We start from the raw sequence: 17865 nt of genomic DNA, 5'->3' as shown, positions 1-17865 counted from the left end.
TCTGAATATGCAGCACGGTGCACTCTCTGGCAACTTTGGCGGCTTTTTTTAATGTTATTCTGATTAATTTTAGTGTAATTTTTCCAACCCTGTACATGTTATGGCACGCCAGTGAAAAATTTGATATTGATTACGAAAGTCGCGTGGATTTTTTCACAAAGTTCTAAAATGGAGCTTTTTGAGCTAAAAAAAGAACTACAAAATCCTAAAAACCATGCGCAGCCAATGTCTTGGTAAATGATAAAAAAGTACAACTGATATACATTGTTCACAAGAAAATTTGCAGGGCAGAAAGGAAATACATATTATATTAGGAATTTTTTACAGAGACTTTGTTTAGCACTATTGTGGAGAATTCAAAGTGCTGTCACCTGGCGGGTAATTATTTTCTCGTTAGATATTAAGGAAAATTGCTATTGAAGGTCGGATAAAATGCCGCAAATTTTTTTTTAACGCAATCGAAAAGTGTGGAGTGCAAACATTGGTGCGTTTGGCATGGAATGATCCAAAAATAATATTTATATTGTCACGAAAACAGAGGAGTGCACAAAAGTAGAAGAGTACACATACAGAGACAAGAGCTATTCTGCAAGCCTGAGATCGAAGATGATGATGATGTTGGTGTACTCAGGCTTAACGACACATAGCCACGGCGAGGGATTGGCCAGGGTGCATAGCGGATACAAACACACGCATGTACAAGGATTGGAGTATTTTGATAATTTTGGGATGTAGAGCTAGAATTTGTACAAAACAAAAAATGCGGAAAGGAAAAGTAGTGAATTCACATTCTAGCAAAGGCATCTATCAGATGAAATTATGTAATCGTGAATATAATCGCACACTGGTGAATATAATCGTGAATATAATCGTGAATATAATCGTGAATATAATCGCAAGCGCCAAGGGATATCCCTTGGCGCTTGCCCCGAAGGACAGGGGAATCGGTATAGATAGAGGAAGCCCGAGTCGAGCGAGGGAGATCTCCAAGTAAATTCTACGGAGAACAGTGAACCGCCGGCAGGAAAGGAAAAAAGTGTTCTATGGACTCAATTTCGCCACAAGACTCACAAAGATTGGTCATAGAAAGCCCCGATCGGCATAAATAAAGATTTAGCTGCGGTAGCCCGCAGCGCAAAAGTGTCATGGACACCTCACATTGCCTCGAACTGTACATCCGCACACTCCAAGGAAATGGCAGGTGTTGAAAATCTCCTGCAGCAAGAAGAGGCTCATGGCTCAAGGAGTGGAGACTCTGGAATCGCTGAAAGCGTGCTAGAGTCAAGTGTACAGTATTTGGGACGAACGGGACAATAGGTCCATCAAGAGGAGACTGCTAAAAAAAATCAGCCCTCTCATTAGAAGTGCGACAGCGTTCCCAACTTCTTCGTCCTTCAGGCGACGTGTACAGAAAGAACAGTTCTTTCGGGCTTATGAAGATATCATTTTTCTGCCTTGTTCTGGATCTCTTTCGTTTCTTTAGACAAGCGAAGTCTTGCCATCGCTTCATCGTATCTCGGTTTTTTTTGTCAGATTTCGGTTGGTTTTCGATGATTCCCGCTTACGTTTTTCGTTGTCACGTGGACTGACAGGGCACCTCTTAAATAGTGCACCGCCTGGTTTTCAAAATAAAAGTTGTTAGTTCAGCGCTCCGTCCTGACGTCCTTCTTGTTCTTGTGCGTCGTTTTTGTGCGCTGTTTCCTGCAAGTATGACAAGCCTGGGTGGCGAACAGGTGTCCACACCCAGACTTGGTCACCGGGCTGGAACTCGACGTAGCGGTTCCGGTCATTATATTGGCGGGCATCTGTTGCTTGCTGTTTCATAATGGCAGTGCGGACGTGTTGGCGAGCTTCCTCAGCGTAGTTAACGAATTCTTCTGCGTCAGGTTTACGCGCCTGCTCGTGAATCACACACGGCAGCATGGCGTCGAGCATGGTCTGCACATCGCGTCCGTATACGAGGCGAAACGGAGTGAATAGAGTTGTTTCTTGGACGGTCGTATTATATGCGAATGTCACATGAGGCAGAATCTCGTTTCAAGTTTTATGCCGCACGTCTACGTGCATGGCGGGCATGTCCGCTGTTGTTTCGTTAAGGCGCTCGGTAAGACCAATAAACTGAGGATGGTAGGCAATAGCCTTTCGGTGACGTGTCTGGCTTAGTTGGAAAACTTCAAGAAGTCGCGCGGTAAATGCATTGCCACGATCAGTGATTACGTACGAAGGGGCTCCATACCGTAGAACAATCCGGTTCATGAAGAATTGCTGCACCTCGGAGGACGTCGCACGCTGCACCGCCAGAGTTTGTGAGTAACGTGCCAGATAATCAGTGGCCATGATAATGCACCTATTGCCGGCTGAAGATGGAAGAGGAGGCTGAAGATGGAAGACTGAAGAGGAAAAGGGCCGAGAAAGTCTATACCTCTGTTGCATAGTGCAAGCCTTTACGATCAGCCGCATTACATACTCTCTGCCCTACTGCAACCTGAAGGCAAGAAAGGTAGAATAGGTTAATGCGACCATTCGGATCGTCTACAAAGCCGTTCTAGGGCTTCCCGGATACACCAAAACCAAAAAACTACTCGAACTAGGCATATCCAACAGACTGCAAGAGCTGATCAAGACGCATAAGGAAGCAGAAATATCGAGGCTCTCAGCCTCTACTGCAGGCCGTAGGGTACTATACAGGTTAGGAATAGAGCCCGTGTACGACTCTAGCTTCAGGGAGATACTGCCGATCGCAATCACACAGCACATTGGAATCCTACCCCTCCCCAAAAACATGAAAGTGGAAAGGCATGTAGCTAGGAGAGCGAACCGGGCTCGAAGACCAAAACAATACCGATCCAGCTGCAGTCTATGTGGACGTGGCCCGAGCAAAGGAAGACAAATACTTCGCAGCCATAGTGGGAGTGACAGAAGACTAGCCCACGTTCTTTGCTGTAACGGCAGTAACTTCAGAAACAGAGGCCGAAGAAGTAGCCATTGCCTTACCTCTCAGGGACGAGAGCGTAGGCACAATAATTAGGGACTCTAAGATTGCGATCCAAAATTACAACAAAGGCCTGATTTGCTCTGCAGCCTCAGGAATAATCAAACACAGCGAAAGAATAAGCCCCGTAGAAATTCTGTGGGTCGGTACACACAAGGGAAAGGCGGGAAACGAGAAGGCGAACTGATATGCCCGAGCTCTAGCAAACCGGAAGGGACCGGGGAGACTCTCGGAGTCCCACATAAAAGAAACTTTCACTTACCCAGAAATGACCAATCAGCTCCGTGAGGCACGGACACTTTACTCTGCCCTTCACCCGGACCTTACCAGACAACAGGCCAGAAACCTACGTAGAACGCAAACTGGGAGAGTCAAAAACCCCATTCTTCTGTCTAAAATTGCCACACTGCTTACATTACGATCCCAACTGCTTAAATTGCGGTAACATTGCAACAGGCGAACACATCCTATGGGACTGTGAGGAAAATCCACCTCCAAAAGGCATTCTACAGGCTCCCTGCAGGCAGGCCTAGCTTAGGCTTCTGAGGGAGCCTGACAAGAACACGCAAGCCAAGCTTGCCGACTGCTTGGGACAGGTGGCCCTCCGTTAGGAACAATTAAACCCACCCCATTGATCTTTTAGATCAATAAAGTTTCTCTAGTCCAATCCAAGGTGGGCTCATCATGGCAGGCGAGAAGGATTTCGTCACATAGATCCGCAGGGATGCCCAGAAGAGGGGCTGGGGCACTGTTTTCGGCGCTTTTTTGTAGAGTATTATTTCGCCCGTAGAGTATAAGGGCAGGTTCATGGCAAACAGTCGGGATAATCGAGACCCTCCAGATAGTCGATCACAGGTTTTAGGCCTGCATGAGCACGTGGAGGGTCCTTTAAATCAGAGGTGCTATGATGCCAAGACAAAGGCTGTCGTCGTCCGTGGTGTCATGCGCCAACTCAACGGGTGCATAGAGGCACCCGTTGAGTTGGAGATTCCCAGTGAACGGAGGCTCGTCAGAGGTCCGTTTTTCGTTGGGGTGGTCCGCGTACTGGGTCGGCTGCTGGACGAGCATGTACTGGGTTGGTGGCACCTGGGGTAAGGCAGACAACGGAGCTCGAACAGGAGCATGGCCGCACGACTTGCTGAACCTCTTCGCAGATGACATTTGCGAGAGAACCACCCACTGGGTGGGATGTCCGACAAACCTTCTGATGTTCCTTGGGTGCAGTAGTGCGAATAAGATCATGCAGGAAGTCGGTGTTGCCTGCGACGGCTGGAAGTGGCTCGGCAGCAGTCGCGGCGATGACTGGTCTGTCATAGAAAGCCGAACGCTGGTGGAGAACCTTTTCTACTCTGACCACCTCCGCTAAAAACGGGCAACAGTAGTTGGTGGGCTTCGGACAAGGCCAGAAAAAAGCTGTTCCTTACCCCTACGCATCGGGTGGCGCAGATTTTTGCCTTCAGACATAGCCGGATCAGCTCGTCGAAAGAGCTTCGTTATGTCCCCTACATAAATAATGACCGACTCGTTTGGCATCTGTATTCGGGACTGCAGAGCCCGTTCTGCTCGTTCGCGCCGATCCGGGCTGATATATGCCTCGAAGACAAAACAGCGGAATTCAGGGCAATATTTCAAAATCCCTTCTCGGTTCTCGTAGAATGTGAAAGCACGTTCCTTCAGACAGAAGACTGCATTCCGTAGCTTTAAGTTGTCGTCTTCGCACTCCATCTCAAGCTGGCACCACATCAAGCATGATTTCGTAGCTTCTAGGAGTCTCAGGCAGTTTATCAGTAGTCATCGTATTCCAAGGTGAAACAAGGTGCAGGGTTCGGTGTATATTTATGTTTCGTTCGCCTTAACGGCGGCTCTCGGACGACAGTGCTCGAGTAATTTACACACCAGCTATCGCCACGAGAGTGGAACTATCGTCTCACAAAAACCGAGCAGTTTAGAGAAGGCTTCAGCGTGACTTCATAAGAGCGACTGAGAGCATGTGGGCCAATTTCCGAATGCTATATGTATATAAGAACAACTCGCGGTTAGCTACAGCCCCTGTGGGTCAGCCACTAACGATACCTGACAGCGTATGCGACAGCCAATCAAGAGCCATTGTTACGCGCCATCTTTATCTGGAAACCTGCACTCGATCCTCAAATGCAGATTTTTAATACCGCGTGTTTAATACCAGCAAGTGTTTAATACCACACGCAACACCGCTGCAACGGAACCTCGGGTCCTTCCTGCACGCAGATTTCTTGTTTCGTTTTTACTTAACTGACATCTGCACTGGTCTCGCAAATACTTAAAAGAGCTTCATTAGTTCCTTCTTTGTTATCAGAAATGTAGCAAAGAGCGGTACATCTTTAAATAACGAGCTCTGTACTTGGTGGAAACAAATGGATATGAGAAATACTTGTAAATGGATCATGTTTATTTGCAGGAATTTGCAATTTTTATGTCTTTCCCCACGCCCAATTGCACACAGAAAACAACATCTTTATTTCAGCTGGTCTTTACCTTGTAAATTCAGTTTTGGTACTAAGCGTCTCTGTCTAACACTGACTGCCTTTGAATTGTAGTGCTCCTATGCGCCGCTTCAGGGCGATGTAATATAATGCTGCAGCCTCTCAACTTGGCTTTCCATTGGTTCCGATCGGATTCCTTTGTTATGATGCCCACATAGTAGCGACGTGTAGGGAGTGTATCGAGGCCCAGTTTGCCTTGCACTTTGTAATAATGCCCTCAACGACAAGCGAACGCAATAACAAATGAGGCAAGCTACAGCTCAAGCGATTAAATTTTCCTTGCTAAACGCGAGTCACTCTTCCAGACGACACACGATTAGCCCAGTCCCACTGTGGTGGAGGGTGTGTTAGCTTCCGTTAACTTTCCCTAACGATCACTCGATTTCACAGCTGAGTGATTTCATCTGCTTCGAGGCATTCTTGCCCTTCCTGCCCTTGCGCAAACACCCACTCCTTCCCAGCATCTACAAGAAAACTAATCTCGCCCTGAACGCGTCGCAACGTCAACAACGTCATTGGAGACGCACGCGCTGGGCCACACTACGCTACGCCCGCACGGAAGACCGATTAGGAGCGAAGGAGGAGGAAGAGCTGAGGAGGGAGTCCCAGGGTATTTCCGTGCCGGGCCCGGGCTGGCTACGACGTTGCTACGCTCGTGATGATGTATGAATGGTGACCACCACTGGCACGAGACAATAGTGCACAGCGGCGTCGAAGAGAAGAAGGGGTGCGGTCTGCCGAGGTTTCTTCGCGGCTCGCCGGCTTCCCTTTGAAGGGCGGCCAAGCGCGCGGATTCGGCCGAGATGTCGACCGCCGCCGCGCGAGCACACCCGCCACCGGTTTGACGCAACTCGCTGTGCCGGCACCTCTCTGCAGCAGCCGGGAAGCGCCTTCCGCCCCCCCCCCCCCCCCCCCCCGCTCTTCTTCCCGCAAGCCGCAGATTGAGGTTTCTCCTGCTGCCTCGGGCGCAGCAGAAAAGCGATCAGGCCGGACGGGACGCAAGAGTTAAGGAGGCGGAGAACGTTCCTCCAACCGCCGCGCGGGAATTCTTTCTTGCTGCTGCTGCTTCATCTTTCAACGTACGGCCAGTCGATCACCGAAGAATGATCGTCTTAGATGACGGGGTGACTTGTTAGAGGAGGAAGAAAAAAGTTAAAGCATTTTTTTTCTCTCTAACCTCTGTTTTGCTTTCTGTGGCGTCTTTTCGCTCGCTTGTATCGCAAGGCGCAAGAAGGGTGGGAGCGAAGCAGAAGCGTAGCATCCTCCTAACATGGTTCAGGCGGGCTTCCAAGCGTGCAATTAACTAAACGGAGAACTTGCAAAGAACGGGAGCAGCAGAAAAAGCCTCGAACAAATGGGAACAGTCTCGTACGGTGTTGTCAGGGCTGCCAAAGTACAAGGGAATTAAAACAGTATCACCCGGGGTGTCACAAACACGATGGACAGCATGACTTACGACGATTAACTGTGCTCTGGAAGGCATGCAATAAAATTGGAAAGAAGTGTCGCTGCTCGACAGAACAAACTAACAATGTCACCGTGATTTTTTTTCTCTTTATCGTTCAATTTTTGTGATAAATAATGTTAGAATGAGTGCACAAAAAAAAATAAAACGAACCTTTATCTACGCATGAACTAGAACGAGAGCACGCAGCGTGAAATTATGTAATATGAAGTGATGCTGAGGTAACTTCACACCACAGGCGCACTCAAACCGAAGTTCTCGATAAAACCCCTGCATAATTGCATCCATCGTACATGAATCGAGTTTAGCATTTATTTCTGTGTGCACGTTGATATTAGGACAGCTGTGTAATTTTTATAGCAAAGAGCGAATGAATCATCGCGTTTTTTTCAAAGCAAAGGAGCAATACTGGCGCACACTTATTGAGTTATTGAGCAAGAAAGTTAACCTCTGCCTTTCATGGCGTTGACACCAATCCACAGATAGTGTTTTCGTTGTTACGCTTACATTCTTTTTAATTTTCTACTAAGTCACCCTCTTCCACTATTCTGCACAGTACTTGAACCCCTAGGAGCATTTCTGAGATTACGGCGCGGGGGTTCGCTCTTTCTGTACTGTGTTAGACCTCTTGGTCAGTTTTTATCATCATCATCATGAGCATGACTACTCACACTGCAGGGCAAAGACCTTGTTGCACCCGAAAAGTATGAGGCCGGCACGAGGAAGGAAATGATGGATTTACTGGCTGGAGTGCTAAGATGTAAGATGGCGTGCAGCCGAACGGTGCATCTCGCCGACACGAGAGTCGAGCTTCATTCGGAGGAACTTCGGCGCCATCGTCTTCGGCGGCTGGTGCTGTTCCTGCTGCGTAAGACCACTGCTGCTGCTACAACCTCTCCCATTTCTCTCTTATTAACCCTGCCCTTTGACAGTTACGACCACCATATCCCTGCAAACTTCTTAATCTCATCAGCCCACCTAACTTTCTGCCGCCTCCTGCTATGCTTGCCTTCTCTTTGAATCCACTCTGTTACCTTTCAGCAACAGCGTTTATCTTGCCTTCGCATAACATGCCCTGCCCAAGCCCATTTCTTCCTCTTGATTTCGACTAGGATGTCATTAACCCGCGTTTGTTCCCTCACCTACTCAGCCCGCTTGCGTTCTCTTAACGTTACACCTATAATTTTTCTTTCCATAGCTCGCAGTGTTGTCCTTAACATAAGGTGAACTATTATCGTTAGCCTCCACGTTCCTGCCCTGTAGGTGAGTACCGGCATGATACAGCTGTTGTATACTTTTCATTTTAGAGATACTGGTAAACTGAAATTCATTATCTGAGAGAACCTGCCATATGCGCTCCACCCCATTCTTATTCTTCTAGTTATTGCCCTCTCATGATCCGGATCAGTGGTCACTACCTGCCCTAAGTAGACGTATTCCCTCCCCACTTCCAGCACCTCGCTACCAATAGTGAACTGCTGTTCTCTTGCGGGACTGTTGAACATTACTATGGTTTTCTGCGTGTTAGTTTTAAGACCTACCGTTCTGCTGTCTTATATAACACATTGATCATGCTTTGCAGCCCAATTCCTGAGTGACTTAGCAACGAAATGGCATGAGCGAATCGCAAATTACTTAGGTATTCTTCATTCCTATCCTCAAGTGTCCCCAATCCAGGCCTCGGAACAAGTTTTGTAAACAGGCACTGAATAGCATTGGCGAGATCTTGTCTCGCTGCCTGACATCCTTCCTATTTGAATTGTATTGCTGACTTTCAGAAGTACTATGGTAGCTTTGGAGTCGTTATAGATATCTTGTTCTACTTTCACATAAGACTCTTTTACACCCTGATTCCGCAATGCCTGCCTGACTGCTGAGGTTTCAACTGTGTAAAATGCTTTCTCGTAATCAATGAAGGCTGTATATAGGTGTCGGTGATATTCTGCGCATTTCTCTATTACCTGATTGATATTGTAAATATGATCCATTTTCCAGCATCTTTTACGAAAGCCTGCCTGATCATTTGGCTGACTGAAGTCTAAAGTTCTCCTGATTATATTTGCGATTACCTTAGTAAATACGGCAACAGACAGTAAACTGAACGGTCTGTAGTTTTTGAAGTCCTTCACGTCTTCTTTCTCATGAAATAAGATAATGTTAGCGTTCTTCCAAGCTTCTGGTACACACGGGGTCATAAAGCAATGCGTATACATGGTGGTCAGTTCTTCTAGCACAATCTCCCCTCCGTCTTCCAATATATCGGCTGTTACCTGATCCTCACCAACTGCTTTCCGCCTTTTAATTGCTCCTAAATCTTTCTTTACTTTTCTTTCATTACTGGTGGGATGACACAATCCAGTGCGCTACTGCTTCTCGCATTAACGTTCTGATTGCACTGAAAGAAACAAAAAGTGTTAATGGAGGCCAGTCCAGAGATAAGGGACGGCTATGGGAATCCGAGTCTGAGAGCACAAAAGCGTTCGTCTCCACCCTTAATTCCTTCCACTCCAGCATTAAATTTCTTTCCGCTACTCTAAAATGGAAGATAATTTACTCGACGCTGCCGCCGGCTTAGAAAATAGCCAGCTTAAAACCATACTCTGCAGAAAGCCTACAGACCGACATCATTATTTAAATTTCACCAGCGATCATGCAAGGCACTGTAAGCAAGGCATATCTGTAGGATAGCCAACCCGCCAGAGAAGGATGTGCGCCGACTAGGACGACTATTTGGTGCACCTTCACTCACTCAAAAACACCCTATTTGAAGGGAATGATCTACATAACTGCCTTAATAATGTTTTTTCAACGAGCAAACACTAAAAACGAGGCCATTTACTCAAATAACTAACAAAAGTTAACAGTGACCGGCCTCCTGCATTTATAACGAAATACAGAAATGTCCTTCCGAACATAAAAAATATTCTGCGGAAATACCACTCTATTTCTACTAGCAACGTTCATCTCAAAAAAATATTTCTTAATGTACCGAGGGAAACATACAGACGCTACACAAACCTGAGAGATATCCTAATACACTCTACGCTCGATAAGAAACCCCCGCAGATTGCAAGCTCATGCTCTCGAAGTACGAGTAGGTGCAAGACATGTAAGCATTTGCAAAGCGGTACTACAATTAAAAGCCCGGCAAGCGACTTCATCTTCGTTATAACGGCCAGCTGTAACTGCGACTCGTCTAAAGTTATCTGTATACTTCAGTGCTCCACTTGTCAGAAAAAAAGTATATCAGAGAAACTTGGCAATAAGTTAGCGCCAAACTAAATGGTCATTGAGCTGACGGAGCAAGGAACGTGCAGAAGGCAACGTGATCACAAATTCGATGAACTATTCATTATTCATTCAGGCTTCAAATCTGTGAGGGATAGAAAATACACTGAGGCTTTGCTAATTCACAAATTTAGAACCTATAACCAGCACGGATGAACATAACGAGAGGAAATTTACAATTTCTCAGGTACATTCCGGCACTGGCCTAACTCTTTAAACAGGTATTGCACATAATCATAGGATTTCCCAGTACTTCATAACGACACTTTATTGTTTCTTTCACCCTACCCCTCCGCCCTGACTGTTTCTTTCCCCCTTCCATCACCCCTATTTTTTACATCCCTTCTAGTGGCCATTCACCGCATTTAGCCGTTGTCTATTTGTCTGTCTGTCAGAAGCCGGCTTTGTGGCAGGCTGCTAACCTTTCCACCGAGGGATGGGCATCCTGGCTAGGTGCGTGTAATATATATATATATATATATATATATATATATATATATATATATATATATATATATATATATATATACACACACACACACACACACACCTAGGCAGGTTGCCCATCCCTCGGTGGACAGGTGAGCAGCCCCACTATGTCAAGCGGCAGCTTAATTAATCACGAGAGGCTGCTCACGTAGAGCAACCTGGATCCAACCCAACAAAAGTAACCCGAGCCCCACTGATGGCAAAACCGGCTATAGAACGACAGTGGCGCATCGCTTGACAGCTGCACCAGTGGGCCAAAAATGCTGGGAAGACTCCCACGGTTCTGTTAATGTAGAGAATGACCAATTCCGCATACGGCGACGTTAACCCATTAACGCACCCTATCACTCCTCGCGCACATTTATCCTGATATATACAATCGGAACTGTAAACACTGCTGCCAACGAGCCAACTACGATCATATCCTATGGGATTTCAATATGGAGCTACCTTCGGGTGATCTAGTTACCGCCCCTTTCTTAGTGGTGGGAGACCGTGCTGGCTAGCTGTGGCCCCAGAATGCAAGTTCTGGCGGTGGAGTGGGCTGACGAAGTCGTCGAGGGCTGTGTACTTTCGACGACTTAACGCGGCTTCTTAGCACCGAGCTCTTTCCGACGAATAATTTTTTTTACAATCAGCCCATTATCGCTATCCGAACAACTGCCACCCGTGAACATTGGATGTGAACACGAGAACCAAAGTGAAAACCGAATGCTAGCGCACGTTATCCGCATTTGACCTCACTGCGCAAATCGACCATCATTTTTTTCTTTATTCGATTAGTCCCTCTACTTTTGTCTCACGCTCTTCAGCTCCTGCTATCATTTCTCAGGAATCCTTGGCTTTCGTATTCACCCCCGCCCCCTTTTCATTCGCGCGTTCTCTGAACTCGCCCCCCATCTTCTAGTTATCCTTCAATTTCCCCGCTTCTTGCCTCCCCCCGTCCGGTACTTTTCTTTCCACCGTGCTGCTTAATTCTTTTATTCGAATTTTTAAGGTCAACGCAGCCAGTCATACCTAGCCACCTGTCGAGGTGGGCACAGAGCCTTTCTAGCCCACGTACGCATCTCTCCATGCCCCGCACCCCCGTATCCCTTTCTGCGGAACTGGCCTTTTTTTTTAAGTTTTCCAGGCCAACCGATTAATCCTCTTTAGCATCCATTATGCCTGGACAAGATTCCCCATCCCGATCCTAACGCCCTTCCCACTTCACACCCTCCTCCCCCTCACCGGGCCTTCCTTCTCGGATTGAAGACTCTGTTTGAACCCCCGCCATTTATGAACACTTTACCCAGCGAAGACAAGTCCTCTTGTCGAAAAGCTGGCAAGCACCTTGAGGCTTTCCCCTTCCTTGTTCACTTTGTATGTGTCAAGCAACCATCTGCCTACACTCTCTAAAAGCTAATAAAGGGGGTTCATAAGCAGTGAAGCAGAGACATTATACGGGACAGTAGTAGTATAGTGATAGTGATAGAGAAAGTGATATCTAGCCTTGGAGTAATAAAGGACATTACTAAATAATGATGAGGGTCTGTAATGACATTGCCAACGCAAAAGGTTGATGGCTTTTATGGTTCAGACCTTCATATTAAAGGCCTTCAGAATAACGGCCTTTAGCTCAAATGCTTTTAAGGTAAAAGCCTTTGGGCCAAATGTCTTTATGGCAAAGGCTTTAAGGTCGCAGGATGCTTTTTTGTTCACAGCACGTAAGGACCTTAAGTGCCTACCGGAACTTTCGCTCAGTTGATATTACTCCACATGTTTAGTACCAGAAACCTGACACTGGCCAAATTTATTTTTGTTAGATATCAGAGAAGTGATACTAAAGCCGCAAACGTTTGTGTGCTTCAAGCTGAAAGCTGTCACCACCGAGCCAACGGCGGGTACCTCATTTACGAGCGCACCGCAGTTCTCAACCACAAGCAGGCCTACTGAGCTTTTTTCGTGTCTCTCATTTTCTTCCCTATCTGCGTTAATCATAACTGACGGCAATGCCCTCAACGTGCGAAAGATGTGTAGGTAAGGAGCAGTAGGACCGGCTTTGATATATTCCAACTTAATGCGGGCGTTCACAGAACAGTGTGCAAACATTCCGATGTACATATGCGTGTTTCTTTTACGTCGTGCCTGCAAGGGGTATCAAGGTCATGATTCTAGTGCGGGAACTGCAGCATACGTATTGTAGTATGGCCTTTTGCCTCAGCGCACCATGACGAGTTCACTGGGCTAAGTGGTACTGAAGGACTCTGGTGGCATCTTCCGTTGTCACAGAAAAGGGAAAAAACAATTTCTCCTGAGGTTCATCTTGTGGGCGCTGTTCCTTTTTATGTGTGGCTTTGTGGGCATATGAAGAGTGGCTAGTTAGCAATAACTTCTTCGGTATACTCGTGAAGCCAGCTTAATTTATTTGAAGGTAGTTTATTTGAGGCGTATTTGAGCTGGTGAGGACAACACCGTAAATGCTGTGAACAGTTAAGTCTGATTGGAGGGCACACCCATGAAGTTCCTGTGTGCCGTATGCAACTATGCCTTTTGCAGGGCTTGTAAACAGCATCAAAAAACATGCTAATTAAAATCCATCACAGGATACGCCCTGCTATGAATCACTCCAAGGTGCATATGCTTCAACCTCCGCATTATGCGTTAGTTCACGTGCTCTGCAAATATTTTCGCAGGAAATACCTCAATTGCTACTGTCGAACCTCTCGCGCTTCTGAAGTGCCACCGTTTTATAGCCGCAAAATCACAGTATAGCCCAATAATGCCCTTGCCTGGTCCGAAGCTAAAATCCAAGAGAAATCCTGAGGAACATCCTCGAATTTGTTGCGCATATCAACAGAGTTCGCCAAACAAAACAAGCAGCCATCCAAAAAGAGCAGATATCACACTAAGATAATCACATTAATAACAGTACAGTAGGCGAAGTTTGTAAGTCTGCGAAAGAAATGGATTACAGGAACTCACGGCATCTCGGCGCACGTAGCATTTAGTTATAAATTTCGCACACACAAAATAGTTGCACAAAGCAAATATACACAACATAAACAATCCTTAGAGCGAAGCGAAAAGGAGGCCGAAAAAAGTTCATGTGCTACGATCAACGCAAAATGTAAAGGTCACGATAATAAGCGAAGGCACTCAACGCAAACGACCGGAGTGCCAGTTATCGGTCGTCGGCATTCGAGCTTTTCTTGCTGCGCGTTCGGTTACGTTTCGGACGCATGGGCGACAGGGTGCACTGCATCACGTTCATGAGGTCCTTTTGTTTCTCTACTTCCGCCGTTTCAGCCGTTCCGACGCTCGTCTCCGGCAGGCGCATCACAATCGCGACGGAAGCAAAAGCCGCCACGGCAGCCACAGCGAAGCCCAGGTCTTCACGGCGGGCGAATTTAAGGGGGCCTAGAAGAGCCGCGAGAACTGCCCCCAAGCGGCCACAGGTGTAAGCTCCGCACATTACCGCACTGCGGACGGCAGTAGGGAATAGCTCGGCGATGTATAGGAAGTTAATCGGAATCAGGACAGCAGCCGAAGCATTGGCAATCACCAAAAGCCCATAGGACACTTCGACAGGGCGGGCGTAAAAGGCGATGCTGCAGAGTGAGCACAAACAACCTAAAAGAGCCGTCAAGGCAATCAGGAGCTTCAGTCTTCCCATCGAGTTCAAGGCGACGTACATGGCTAGGAAGCTCGGACCGAGGAGGACGGTTGACACAATCCTGACGGCGGCTTGCTGTTGGAAAGGGCTGCTATCCGCTGTTAAAAAGAATCCGAACCTTATAGCAAAGATCGATAAGAACACCCCGCTTGCTCTCGTGCGGATAGGGCCGGACTGAACGACTGCCTTGGGCGTCATAGGCGATAAGAAAATGTCCGTCCTGTTCATCTCGGTTCGGATGGCATCCACGGCCTTCTCCGCCTCACTGCGCCGCAAGCCGTTAATCCTGGCTGCAGTCAGTATCGCTGCTTCAGCTTTTTTCATCCGGCCCATGGTCATCAGCCAGATCGGTGACTCGTGGATGACACAGTGAGCCGACAGGAGCAGGAGCGTAGGTGACAGGGCGATCACTTGCAGGAGGAACCAATCGAGGTGTAGCGGATTCAGGAGCAGAAGAAATATGTTTGCCAAGAGGACGCCCACGGAACAAGATAAGCCAATGTAGAATGTCCTGAACTCCAGTGGGATGACCTCGAACAGCAAGATGACCGACAAAACGTGCACCGTGCTGGCACAGGCCGAACTGATGAATCTTGCAACTAGGTACAGCAGGAATGACTCCGCGACGCAGCCTGCAATTGTAGAGAACACGAGCGCCAGCGCGGCTCCGATGATAACGGGCTTGCGGCCGGATGTGTCGGCAATGTAACCGGCGACGGGCACCAGGCAGAACGCCCCGCTCATGTAAACCGCGTCCGCCAGGGGCACCAGCCAGGACCTGCGGCAGACCAGGCCCCAGAAGCTACGCACGGTTTTGTGCTCTTCCTTCTCGTCGTAATCCCAGGAGTAACAGGGCATCACCGTCGAGTCGTTTCCTTGGCCAGGGCTCGCATACATGAGGCACCGGCTGTAGCGACCATCACTGTCGACGGGTATTCCCACATTTCTCCATAGGGAGACAGGCAGGTTGGCGAAGTGCTCTGAAGGCTTGCACCAGTGGTCCACGGGAGAGGCTATCAAAGCGAATACTTGGTTGTGGCAGTGCAAAACCAGAAGAGTCACTATTGCGAAGCCGAAGATGAGCCGCTGAAAGTTGCCGTGACCGTAAGCGTTCGCACCCTGCTGTAACTGTTCGTTCTCGGCTTCGGCGGCCACATTTCCCGACACGGTCGTGACAGTTCGCTGGGTTGCCATGATGTCCGACTTGGGCTTGCGCTCGGAGCTTCTTCGTGCGTGTGGCTCCGCTGTCATCCTGGTTGTTTGAGGAAAGCAGAGAGAAGAACGCGGTGGTCTCTCCATTACAGCCGACTGCCAGCAGTTCGTAGGCCTTGCACACAGAATGAGAACCTCCGTGCCAACCGCACGTTTCTTCTTCTTCTTCACATGGCACATTGTTGTTGTTGTTGTCCTCTAAATAATGGCGCGTACCCACTGCGGGGGATTGGCCAAGACACAGGCGGCGACTGATACGTGCTCAGAATGTTGAACAAGAAAATAATGATGGATTAAAAATAATAATAATAATGATGATAATAATAATAATTATAATAATGATAAGAATTGAATTTAGGAAATAACTGAACGAAATTCAGATGTGTAATTGAAATAAGCTAAAAAAAATACTGTGAGATACGCATGCGGGGGGATTGGCTTCGTCTTCTTTCCCATCCGAGGCGCTGCCTGAACGAAGCCTTTCTTTGGTCCCGTTAGTATAATTTGCCTCGCGTCTGCGTGCTTCCGCTTTCTCAACGGGACTGTTAGTGTTCATTTTTACTGTAAGATGAAGCTGAGGAATGAATTTCATTCAGCGTTCTTTAATATTTACAACGGTACACAGTCATCATTAGCCTTACTATGCCACTACAAAGGACGTTCCCTTATCTCTCCAATTAAGCCTGTCCTGTGACAGCCCAGGCTAACTTATCCCAGCGGACTTCTTAACCTCATGCCCCTTCTGCTAGACTTGCCTCCTCTTGAAATCCAGTTCGTTAGTCTTAAATACCATCAGTTATCTTGCCTTCGCATAACACGCCTGCCCCAAGCCCATTTCTTCTTCTTGATTTCGACTAGGATGTCATTAACCCACTTTTTTTCCCATGATCCAGTCAGCTGTCTTCAGGTCTCTTGGCGTTAGACGAGTCATTTTCATTTCCATATCTTGCTCCGTTGTCGTCAATTTAAGTACAGCCCTTACCACGTATATCAAAGCAAAGATACAGATATCTTTCAGCTGATGATTTAAGCTTTCATGGTCGAAACAATTGTAATTAAACACTTTTGGTATAGGGATTACTGGATGCGATGTACCCAGCCCGTTTCCGACGACCCATAGAACCATAGCTGGTACCAAAAGATGTAACAAAATATAGAAAAAAAGACGTGAATATATTTTCCTAAGCGAATTTAGTTAATTACCAGCGCCTATGTTAAACGCACTCGCAAGATGAGAGATTAAGAAAGGACTAAGAGCATCAGAAGTCATAAATTATACTTTTTTGTATAATTTATTTTATTATTCAGCTGCTGGGTTTCTGTAGCCTGACTGACAGGCACTACCAGTCAAGCCTTTTGAGGTTTTTGCAGTCTGTTTATGTTATACATATGCATATAAACGTTTTTATTGTATAGAATTGCATTGCACTGTGTGAATGATATTGTGCTGTAGTGAGCACCAGTGAGCATAGGTGAGCACCGGTAAGATACAGCTGTTTATACTTATTCTCTAAAGGAATATTGGCCAAGTACTGTTCAGTTTGGCAGCAGTGCACATCTTGACACAGTCACTAACGTTTCCTGCACTTTGCAGCTACAAATCCGGCATTTCATCGACCCAAGTTTCCGGGATCAGCTGTTCGCCGTAACCGGACACGCGCCAGATCTGAGTCACCGCCCTGAAGGATCGAGGACCTATCGGTGGCTCCTGCGCCTGCGCCAACTGCTGACCCGCCACCTGGATCACCGTTAAATAGCTGCAGCACGTCGTACGGCACCCTAGTTTGGCAGCAGTGCACATCTTGACACAGTCACTAACGTTTCCTGCACTTTGCAGCTACAAATCCGGCATTTCATCGACCCAAGTTCCCGGGATCAGCTGTTCGCCGTAACCGGACACGCGCCAGATCTGAGTCACCGCCCTGAAGGATCGAGGACCTATCGGTGGCTCCTGCGCCTGCGCCAACTGCTGACCCGCCACCTGGATCACCGTTAAATAGCTGCAGCACGTCGTACGGCACCCTAGTTTGGCAGCAGTGCACATCTTGACACAGTCACTAACGTTTCCTGCACTTTGCAGGTAAGCTGAATCTTTCTAGGCACTCTGTCCGTGGTTTTTGTATGTTTGCACTGCTGCCAAATAGTTTCATGCTCTGCACGTATTTCTTTGTACAATCGTAAACCCTCTTAGCGCGAGAGTAGTGTATTTTTCATTGGTGCTTCCAAGTGTGCATCGTTTCTT

General features: G+C 47.4%; 1 protein-coding gene across 1 annotated transcript; it reads right to left on the bottom strand.

Moving 5' to 3' along the window:
• Positions 1-13919: 13919 nt before the first annotated feature.
• LOC149371751 (solute carrier family 22 member 6-like) lies at positions 13920-15710 on the bottom strand. Its single transcript, XM_089581034.1, has one exon. The coding sequence runs from the start codon at positions 15708-15710 to the stop codon at positions 13920-13922; it is 1791 nt and encodes a 596-aa protein (XP_089437160.1).
• Positions 15711-17865: the final 2155 nt, after the last annotated feature.

This window comes from Amblyomma mixtum, chromosome 1 (assembly GCF_055824585.1).
Source record: "Amblyomma mixtum isolate Tamu chromosome 1, ASM5582458v1, whole genome shotgun sequence".
Lineage (NCBI taxonomy): Eukaryota > Metazoa > Arthropoda > Arachnida > Ixodida > Ixodidae > Amblyomma > Amblyomma mixtum.
This window is presented reverse-complemented; position numbering and strand designations above follow the sequence as displayed.

Bases quoted from the DNA above. Each gene is read 5' to 3' on its own strand.
- LOC149371751 (XM_089581034.1), bottom strand. From the start codon at position 15,710: ATGGAGAGACCACCGCGTTCTTCTCTCTGCTTTCCTCAAACAACCAGG.